Source organism: Dermochelys coriacea, chromosome 3, assembly GCF_009764565.3.
Source record: "Dermochelys coriacea isolate rDerCor1 chromosome 3, rDerCor1.pri.v4, whole genome shotgun sequence".
Lineage (NCBI taxonomy): Eukaryota > Metazoa > Chordata > Testudines > Dermochelyidae > Dermochelys > Dermochelys coriacea.
The window spans coordinates 199,115,398-199,126,711 of NC_050070.1; the positions used below are offsets into that span (position 1 = coordinate 199,115,398).

The 11,314-nt window shown below is 38.2% G+C and overlaps 1 protein-coding gene across 12 annotated transcripts in view; it reads left to right on the forward strand.

Moving 5' to 3' along the window:
• SEL1L2 (SEL1L2 adaptor subunit of ERAD E3 ligase) overlaps positions 1-11,314 on the forward strand; it is an 84,792-nt gene extending 73,478 nt beyond the window's left edge. For 3 of the 12 annotated variants that reach the window (XM_043512078.1, XM_038397599.2, XM_043512081.1), the window contains 3 exons: positions 143-312; positions 7,613-7,741; positions 9,417-9,663. In XM_043512078.1, the coding sequence (XP_043368013.1) occupies positions 143-312; positions 7,613-7,741; positions 9,417-9,533 (416 nt within the window). In that variant the 3' untranslated portion in view covers positions 9,534-9,663. Of the gene's footprint in view, positions 1-142; positions 313-7,612 lie in introns of all 12 variants that reach the window. The other 9 variants (XM_043512082.1, XM_043512074.1, XM_043512077.1 and 6 more) reach the window with 5 other exon arrangements.

Consider the following 11,314-nt stretch of genomic DNA (forward strand, 5'->3'; position numbering starts at 1 on the left):
CCATAGTGCTTCAGATTTACATTTTATTCATTTTTAATTATATTTAAGAGAAAAATACAATTTTATTAGAGGAGGAAAGTTTGCAAGAAGCACAATTTAATCTAGATTTTTGTTATGACTTTTCTTTTTAATATTCCACCAGGCAATGCATTTGCTAGAGTTAAAACTGGAGATTACCACTTCTATGGTTATGGAACCAAGAGGGATTATGTCACAGCAGCAATTCATTACAGCCTTGCAGTTGATCACCACATCGGTCAAGCCATGTTTAATCTGGCATATATGTATGAACATGGTTTAGGTATTCCAGAGGTAATGTGAACTGCATGTGGTGCAATCTGTGTGTAAAATTAACCTTAATAGATATAGTTGAAATTAAAAGCTATTATAGCTATAATATCCTAATGTAACATTCTGGATGAGACATAATCTCCCATGTGAGGGAAAATTAGGTAAACAGAGTAGGCTATGACTAAGAGATACACATGAAATAATAGATGGTATGGTGAAGGCCAAGAGAGTTCTCTTTTACCTTGCCACATAAAAACAAGGATCAGAAATGAAAATAAAGTTAGTGCATTAAAGATGGAAATTCAGTTTGAAACAGTGCATGATCAACCTTTAAGATCTATGACCACATGATATCAATGAGACTAGTTCTTCACCTGACATGTCTCCAAATGCCATGGGCTTGGTTTTCTGATTGGTTTCTCTGCTGATTGCCCCTTCTTCTGATGATTCTCATTCTTCCACTTCTTAGGGGGAAGTAATGGGGAAGTAAGCAAGGCTCCAGTGATCTGGGGTTGGATTAGTGGAACCAGAAGAGAGATGGTTATGCTATACTCCACTGTAACTCTGAGTGATGCCAGGGGAAAAGAGAGAAGCTAGTATGGCTTCCTGCTTGTTTGTAAGCTCCAGCAGCTGCACAAAGGGATAGAAGAACATATGGAGAAGGCAGGCAGGGGTTTCTTTCAGAGAGCCACCATCCAGCCTTTCCCCCCACTCTCTTGCATCTGCCTACCCACAGGCGGTGCCTCTATAATGGAAGCAGACCACTTTTAGTCTTAAAAATTATAGTAAGAAGGTCACTCTTTTAATCATCAGCTCTGTTGCCTGTGTAGCTAATACAGCTATGGTAAAATGAGCAGGATTCTATTCACTCTTATACAGGAATTATTTACAAAGTTCCAAGCAGTTTCAGTCGTTTAGACCCACTGAAGACAGTGGGGCTTCACTATTTGGACTACAGAACTTTTATTACTGGTAATAGTGACAAGAAGCAAAGATGGTAGCTTAAGTCATATCCCAGGCGAGTTTGAAGGACTGTCAGAAGAAGCATCTCTTTACTTGTAAACTGGGCACATAACTAAAACAAACATGCAACCACATTATGCCTTCATCAGTCACTTTTCAGCAAAGAGTCACACTCAGAAGCTTTTCCTACTGTTCCTGCTTTTCTTTTCCTTCCAAGTTACTTCCCAAGCTTTGCGCCTCCTCCATGTGTGAGTAGCAGTAAGCTGTTTCAATATGGTATGGCTTATGAGCAAAGCTCAATCAAATTCACATTAAATGTCTCTATATGCTTTCTGCCCTTAGTTTGCAGAAGCCATGCAGTCAACGGGCATATGTTGCCTTGACAAACTGGACCTCCAGGCCCTGAGGATGTCTGGGATCCACTGGAATATAGCCTGCTATCTCTGTGGATTCTCAGACTCCATTATATGGTCCACACCTTCTGTCCCCTTGTTGAGGATACAAATCCCACTCCCAAGAGCAGCATGTATAGTTACCACTAGAAGTTTTGGGGGTTGTTTTTAGCAGTTTTTTCCTCCTAGGGATTCCCCTATGGGAGGGAAGTATGAAGCCCTAGGAGGAAGAATGTAATCAAAGTGAGGTTTAAGAGTTAGGCAATGTGTCCCTGACTCAGCCACATATTTTTGTGACCTTGGGCAAGGCTTCAGAGCCAGATTTTTTGAGGTGTATGCATGCAATTATGTAACTAATTGATGCACAAATGGCATGAACAATTACAGAAATTGCATATACAAAAGATGAGCTACATATCTAATGAATATGACTGCATGTGCAAATTTAAAGATAAGTCTATTAGCTATCCTGTCATATGCAAATACTTCTGATGATTTGGCCCTTATTCTATTTGACTAACTTTATTAATATTTAATTGTTAAGATTAGCAATATTAACATTAATAATAATTATTAAAATCTCTTGTGAAGCAGAGTCATTGATCGCATTTATAATAATGCCTTTCAGCTAAGGAATTCAGAGAACTGTCTAAAGTATTATTAGGAGAGGGCAAATAGTGAAAAGCATCATGAATATTTGGTTACATTTTTCAGTAAATCTGCTGTGGCCATGCTCATGCCCCTTTGCATTAAATATTTACTGCAAATATTTGAATAATTGAGTTTGACCAGCATGGATGCTTGTGGAAAGTGAATGAATGCCAAAGTCTTGAGATGAACGTATTTGTCCCAAAATCAGCCAATTTGAGGAGATTAAAGTTGTCTTCTATATTCTATAAGCAGAAAATAAAAAACTAATTTGATAAAAATAAGAGCAAAGCTGGTCATTCTTATACAGACAGAACAAGCTGAATTATTGTAGCCCATAAGGGGAGAGTGTCATATTTAAGCCCTTATACTTCTTTACTTTTATGGATTGCTTTTCAATAACAGTTTGAATTTTAGGAAATAAAATTTATAAAAACAGACCATTACTAAATTAAACTTTGATCAGGGCTTAAAGGTTGATACAAGAAATCATAGGACTGGGAAGGGACCTCGAGAGGTCATCTATTCCAGTCCCCTGCACTCATGGCAGGACTAAGCATTATCTAGACCATCCCTGACAGGTGTTTGTCTAACCTGCTCTTAAAAATCTCCAATGATGGAGATTCCACAACCTCCCTAGACAATTTATTCCAGTGCTTAACCACTCTGACATTTAGGAAGTTTTCCCTAATGTCTAACCTAAATCTCCCTTGCTGCAATTTAAGCCCATTGCTTCTTGTCCTATCCTCAGAGGTTAAAAAGAACAATTTTTCTTCCTCCTCCTTGTAACAACCTTTTACATACTGGAAAACTGTTATGTCCCCTCTCAGTCTTCTCTTCTCCAGACTAAACAAATCCAGTTTTTTCAATCTTACCTCATAGGTCATGTTTTCTAGACCTTTAATCATTTTTGTTGCTCTTCTCTGGACTTTCTCCAATTTGTCCATATCTTTCCTGAAATGTGGCACCCAGAACTGGACCAATTCTCCAGTTGAGGCCTAATCAGCGCAAATAGAGCGGAAGAATTACTTCTCGAGTCTTGCTTACAACACTCCTGCTACTACATACCACAATGATGTTTGCTTTCTTTGCAACAGTGTTACACTGTTGACTCATATTTAGCTTGTTGTCCACTATGACCCCCAGATCCCTTTCTGCAGTACTCCTTCCTAGGCAGTCATTTCCCATTTTGTATGTGTGCAACTGATTGGTCCTTCCTAAGTGGCGTACTTTGCATTTATCCTTATTGAATTTCATCCTATGTACTTCAGACCATTTCTCCAGTTTGTCCAGATAATTTTGAATTTAAATCCTATCCTCCAAAGCACTTGCAACTCCTCCCAGCTTGGTATTGTCTGCAGACTTTTTAAGTGTACTGTCTATGACATTATCTAAATCATTGATGAAGATATTGAACAGAGCCAGACCCAAAACTGATCCTTGCAAGACCCCACTCATTATGCCCTTCTGGCATGATATTGAACCACTGATAACTACTCTCTGGGAATGGTTTTCCAACCAGTTTTTCACCACCTTATAGTAGTTCCATCTAGGTTGCATTTCCGTAGTTTGTTTATGAGAAGGTCATGTGAGACAGTATCAAAAGCTTTACTAAAGTCAACATATACCATGTTTATCGCTCCCCCCATCCACAAGGCTTGTTACCCTTTCAAAGAAAGCTCTCAGGTTGGTTTGACATGATTTCTTCTTGACAAATTCATGCTGACTGTTACTTATCACCTTATTATCTTCTAGATGTTTGCAAATTGATTGCTTAATTATTTGCTCCATTATCTTTCTGAGTACAGAAGTTAAGATGACTAGTCTGTAATTCCCCAGGTTGTCCTTATTTCCCTTCTTATAGATTGGCACTATATTTGCCATTTTCCAGTCTTCTGGAATCTCTCCCATCTTCCATGACTTTTCAAAGATAATCGCTAATGGCTCAGATATCTCCTCAGTCAGCTCCTTGAGTATTCTAGAATGCAATTCATCAGGCCCTGGTGACTTGAAGACATCTAATTTGTCTAAGTAATTTTTAACTTGTTCATTTTCCTATTTTAGCCTCTGATCTTATCTCACTTTTACTGGCATTCACTAGGCTTGACATCCAATCACCACCAACCTTCTTGGTGAAAACTGGAACAAAGAAGTCATTAAGCACTCTGCCATTTCCACATTTAAGGTTATTATTTTTCCCCCTCATTGAGTAACAGGCCTACCCTGTCCTTGGTCTTCTTCTTGCCTGAAATGTATTTGTAGAAGGTTTTCTTGTTACCCTGTATGCCTCTAGCTAGTTTGATCTCATTTTGTGCCTTGGCCTTACTAATATTGTCCCCTACATACTTGTGTTATTTGTTTATATTCATCCTTTGTAATTTGACCTAGTTTCCACTTTTTATAGGACTTTTCTTTGATATTTAAATCATTGAAGATCTCCTGGTTAAGCCAGGGTGGTCTGTTGCCATACTTCCTATCTTTCCTACTTGGTGGGATAGTTTGCTCTTGTGCCCTTAATAATGTCTTTTTGAAAAACTGCCAATTGTCTTCAATTGTTTTTCCTCTTCGACTTGCTTCCCCTGGGATCTTACCTACCAACTCCCTGAGTTTGATAAAGTCTGCCTTCTTGAAATCCATTGTATTTATTTTGCTGTTCTCCCTCCTACCATTCCTTAGAATCATGAACGCTACCATTTCATGATCACTTTCACTGAAATCTGCTGTTCAACTTTCCTTCTTGGTTTAGTTCCCTCTCTCTTCATCTATCTGTTTTTTTCTGTTTTTTTGAAAAAATGTATTAAGAAATTAAGTGGTATCACTTCTGCTTCTTTTCCTCCCAACTATGGGGGAATCTCTCCCCAATCCACTCTGCACCCCAACTAACCATGGTACATCTATCTTTATTCCATATTTCTTTTATGTAGCTCTCCTTTTCATCCTGAGCCTCATTCTTCTTTGGACAGTGTGCTCTGCTTCAGGTGGGTATGTGCCCAGCATGCCTCTGACTGGAGATTATCAGTAGCAGTGCCTGTTTGGCCCACCATGCTCTCCAGAAATCCTCTTGCCCTGTACTATGGTAAGATAAAGGTTCATTAGGCCTCTTCTGCATCTCCCCCATCTCAAATATATTTCAGGTTTGTTTTGTTAGAGAGGTTCCTACCCCCAAGTTACATCACTCTTAATGAAGGGAAGTGGAGAAAATGAAGATAGGTTTTTAAAATGTAAAATAAAGAGGATGGAAAGATAAGATTAATCTTAAGGAGTGAACAGCGCTGACCTTCCTAATATAGCTCCTTTATGACTCTGCTACATTTATTGCATACATCCAACAGGGGTTCTCAAATTTACACGAGAAACATTGCAGGATATGGAAAAGAAGCCTCTTGTGGTCACCTCCCTTCGCAACCTCAATTCCACACCTTGCTTGTGAAAACTAAAGTTCTTGGTTAAATTAAAAAGTAAAGTAAAAGACAGACCAAAAGATGGACCAAAAATTCACTTTAACTGTGTGGCGCTTCTTGGTTCTGTCTGCCCATGCTGTATCTGTGCTGTCTATGCTATACCTGGCAGGAGGACTTTGTTTGATACAAGTTCTTCTCTTAGTATCTGTAACACCCACTACTTGAATCTCTGCAGATCACTTTCAGCTTAGAAAACAACCATAGTTAACTGAATTTTCACCAAAGAAAATCCTGACAAAGACATGAAGCAGCTCTTGAGGGTGAAAGAGTAGCTTGTTCTTTGAGCTCGGCTCACGAAATCTTATGCTCAAATAAATTTGTTAGTCTCTAAAGTGCCACAAGTCCTCCTTTTCTTTTTGCGGATACAGACTAACACGGCTGCTACTCTGAAACATGACATTGATCTGGACATTCTGAAGAGTCTTTGACTAGGCTTCAGCAAACATGAAGCAGTAATTGTTTGACAACTTGCAGATGCCATTGTGATATAATAGCTCCATGGATCACACTTTGAGAACCATTATATTAGAGATAAAACCCGTTTCCTTTTCCAGCCTCTCCTAAGTGGAATCCAAACATACTAGTGTTCAAATTTTTAAACCTTGGAGTAGTATTTAAGTTAGGCAAGATGAATTCAACTATCTTTAACTGAAATACAGCACGTTCAGTTAAGAATGGATAGTATTTTTGATCTTATGGGGAAAAAGGACTGCTGGAATTGTAGAAGAAATCCTGTACTAGCAATATTTACAGCCTGATGTCTAAGATCAGAGTAAGTTTGAGATAAGCATCCAAATTGAATTTCTGCTCATTACTAATAATTATTAAGTAGAAATTTGCAGACAACTATGCATTAAAAATAAACTAAACAGAAGAAACTAACCAAGAAGAGATGATGAGCAGCACGAGCAACCACACTTGACAAGCCTAGCTAGATCAATGCCTTTCAAAAGATTCTAGTACTTTACTAACTACATAAATATTTTACCAAAATGTGCTCTGCTGAGAAAGTAGCTGATGGGGCAAAGTTACTAATTGGTTCTATCATGACATGAATATGCTAGCTAAAATTGAGGGTATTAGACTAAGAAATTGACCATTACATTTATGGACTAATTTTTGTATACATCTATCAGAGTAGCAGCCGTGTTAGTCTGTATTCGCAAAAAGAAAAGGAGTACCCGTGGCACCTTAGAGACTAACAAATTTATTAGAGCATAAGCTTTCGTGAGCTACAGCTCACTTCATCGGATGCATCCGATGAAGTGAGCTGTAGCTCACGAAAGCTTATGCTCTAATAAATTTGGTAGTCTCTAAGGTGCCACGGGTACTCCTTTTCTTTTTGTATACATCTAGTTATTAAATTTTGTCAGAAAACTAGATAATTGAGTGGTTGTATTTCTAGCTTTAGATTTAAAGAATTACTGCTTAATTAGATAATTTAAAATGTCTGACTGCCTATTTTAAGTATCCAGGATCAAATGCTGACTTCAACTTGACTTCCTACTGAATTCAGAAGACCATTTATATACACAAGACAAATGAACTGAGAGGTTGTGGGGTTGAAAATGAGTTTGTAGAAAGTAGGCACACAAATTAAATGTAAACAAAATTCATTTTTATCTCATGCCAACATTTATACATGAATCTAAGGTTTATGCATTTCAAGTATTATTATAGCTTAGTATATCCTTTATGATATACTAAAGCTACAAAAATACTTGAAAAGCAGAAACCTAAAAGACAAACAGTAGAAATGCTTTGAAGATTAGCTGAAGCATCACAACATTCATTTAAGCAAATTCCACATATTCTAAGTAAAAGAGACACCCCCACCCCCCCCTTTTTTTTTTAAAGGATATACATTTGGCTAAAAGATGGTATGACCTTGCAGCACAAACAAGCCCAGATGCTTCCATTCCAGTGTTCTTGGCACGTATGAAGCTAGAAGTTAAGCTTCTATTCAGTGAGATGCAACTTTTCAAGGTAAGTATGATTAGGACATACTGACATGCTTTTATCAGGGCCAATTCTGATATTTTTCTTGTGAAATTGCTTTTTTACATTCTATTGTATACTTTCAGATTTGCTTATTGCACCTCTTCCAGATCCTGGGTATATTACATAATAAGTCCTGTTTCAGTAAAAATAGGCCCACCATAAGATTTGTCATACAAATTGCACGATCTATTCTCTCCCCATCCTCACACCGAAATTTCCATTTGTACAAATGCAGAACACTCTATAAAAGCAAAACCCATAATTTTAGTTGTAAATTAAAGTGCATGTGACTTGAAGCCCCTCAAATCTTTAGTTTGATTTCAAGTCTGCCAAGTTTAGTGGCAATACGGTGCCCTTATGGTGAAAGGCATCAGCTCATCAGGACCTGGGAGCACATTACGCTCATCTGAAGGGAGAGGAGTCCTTGCTTATTCTTAAGCAATCTCCTCCCAAAAACCCAGGAGTAGCATAGCGCTGATGAGATCCAGGGGACTAGTCCAGTCATCTTTTGCCAGGACACAGATTTAAGCTGTAATAAACCTTTCCACAAAGGATTCCTTCACGTCCCTCCATGCCTTGATTAGCTATTAACTAGAAAACCCAGCTGCTTGTCCCTCCACTTCACACAGTGAAAGGAAGTACTTCTCCTCATCTGTTCTGAAACAACTCCACCAAACCCTATCAGAATCTGAGGTTTGGGCGTACAACCTATAATTCCAATTTCCCTAGGAATAGCATTGATTCTTTCATGCAATACTGGTAGTTTGAAGCTGAGCCTATACTGCCTCCCAATCTGTTGGGGATTTCCACATAGTAAGCAAACTGGATGCTGCCTTGGAGACATGCAGGACTTGTGCACCCCAATACATGTGCCCTATATATAAAGCAAAAAAACAGGTAAACTCAGAATGCCTGTTTTATAGAATTGTGGGTTCAAAAAAGAATTAGATAAGTTCATGGAGGATAGGTCCATTAATGGCTATTAGCCAAGATGATCTGGGATGCAGTCCCATACTCTAGGTGTCCTAAGCCTCTAAGGGTATGTGTACACTGCAATTAGATACCCCTAACTGGCCTGTGCCAGTCGACTCAGGCTCACAGGGCTTGGGCTAAGGGACTTTTTAACTGTGATGTAGATGTTCTGGCTCAGACTGCAGCCCGAGCTCTGGGATCCTTCCACCTCACAGGGTTCTAGACCTTGAGCTCCAGCCCAAGCCTGGGCATTTACACTGCAATTAAACAGCCCTGCAGCCCAAGTCAGATGGCACGGACCAGCTGCAGTTTTTTAATTGCAGTGTAGATATACCCGAACTGCCAGAAGCTGGGAGCAGATGACAGGGGATGCATCATGCGTAAATTGCCCTGTTCTGTTCATTCTCTCTGAAGCACCTGGCATTGGCCACTCTCAGAAGACAGGATAGTGGGCTAGATGGACCATTGGTCTGACCCAGTATGGCCGTTACGTTCTTATTATAGACTTTATTCTTCTGTGCTTGCTATTTTATACAACTTGCCTTGATTTAAGTTTACCAATCCTAGCATTGTCTAAAACCTCATTAAAAGAGCATAATGCTTTCATTTTACACTTTTTAAAAATAGCTTCTATTCTGCATGTAAAAAAGTATTCTCTGTAATGCTGAGCTCTTCCTTTCTGTCCTAGCAGTTTACTTCAAGTTGGAAAATGTCAAAACTGGACACCGTGCTGCGACCACATTGGGATCTGTTTGCACTGGTAGTCATAGTTATTTTGCTTGTACTATTGATAAGAAATAGGTAGAACTGGGAAAATGTTAACGTGAACATCTTTTGGTAGTTTCCTTTATATTCTAAATAAAAATTCTATTACTCATTTTTCTAGCATCTCTTTCTAATACTTATGTAACAAAGTGAAAATACATGTAGCCCTAGGGAAAGTTAGTAACATTACAGAAAATTAGGTTCTTAATTTAACATGGATAATTTGCTTACAGAAACTAAAACCTGTCAGTACAGCAAAATCTTTCATTTGTCTGCTGATGGACACATACACAGCAGATAACCAGCTATTCCAATTCTCAGGAGTATGCTGTGCAGAAAAAATCCCTTATTTCATAAGTTACTTAAATATTGTTTACACTGCTTATTTTAAAGAACTATAGTAAAAGATCTGCTCAGTGAGCCAACATACAAAAGGAAAGCAGAAAGAATTAACAAAAAGCTGCCAGTAGGAAGCTAGACAGCCAACAGGTTTTAATTACTCTGAATGGGTTCACATGTTTCATTTTGACAGACCAAATATGCCATTAATCCATTGTTCAGTCACTGAAATAGATTCTCTGCAGTTTGTTACCAGATTATTGCTCTAATTAAGTAGGCATGACATTCACTAGAATTTCTACTAGCTAACAGAGAGCCTGGTCCTGCATTCATTGTTAGTGGCAACATGTTCCTGGACACCAATGGTGGAAGATCAGACCTCTAGCATGACGCTGAAGAAAATCATTTTTCTAGAGAAGACTTCTGTATGTGTGATCATTTTGTATCTGTGCTGCACATACATCACTTGTTTTGTCAAGCCACCAGTTCCTTTTCTCTTGAGGCCTCAACAAACAAGCATATATATTTCTCTCCTATTTAATGCTACTAGTAGCTCCTGATTTGTGATCTAACTTCTGTCAGTTCCTCTTTGTAACTTCCACTCCTCTTAGGAGTAGTAGTTAATATGTGCAGGAAATAATAAAAGGCCAGATTTTTGAGCTCATACTCATCCAATTAGTCACACTGATTTCAACTAAACCATGCCAGTGATTAAGTGCCCCCCTCAGGGTGAATAAAGGATCCCCAATCTGGCTCCAAAGGACTTGTATCTTGGAAAAATAGAAGATATAATGTTTGTTAAATGAGTGAGACCAATTTTAAAACTTTTACATTTTTTTAAATAACTGTGCACGTATACACAAACGTGACAAGAAGATATTCCCAGTATTAGCAAACACTCTAATATATTGGCAAGAACAGCAGCATCAAAAATGAACTAACATAAAAGTGGAAGGTTTTTTTAATTAGACATGAACTTGCACTGAACCAAGCAGTACAGACAATACAATCAATGGGATTTTTGATTGTGTGCACAAGTTTCACTTATTTAACTGACCAGAGGAACAAGAATCTCTTTACAATATAGTGGTGAGAGCACATCTACAAAGAAAAACAAATTGGATGGCATTCAGAGAAACATCAAGTGATTAATGGCCTACAGACACTGATCTACTGCATGAGTTACAATTAGAAAAAAATGCTTAAACATCAATAACCCCCAGAAGTTCTAAAATGACTAGTAATTTTGCATGCTGAGCTCAACATGCCTTAAGGGGCCTGATTTTAAGAAACTGAGCACCTGTCCCATGGAAAAAAGCAGTTATTTTTAAAGATATCAAATTGGGCAGTCAAATTGAGGCCTCCTAGCAGTACTAGTCACTTGTGGAAAGTTGTCCTAAAAAAGATTTTCAAACACCTGAAATTCTTAAGCACTAAGGAAATTGTAAGGGTGTTAGAATTTAGGGTAATTGAACAAAGTTA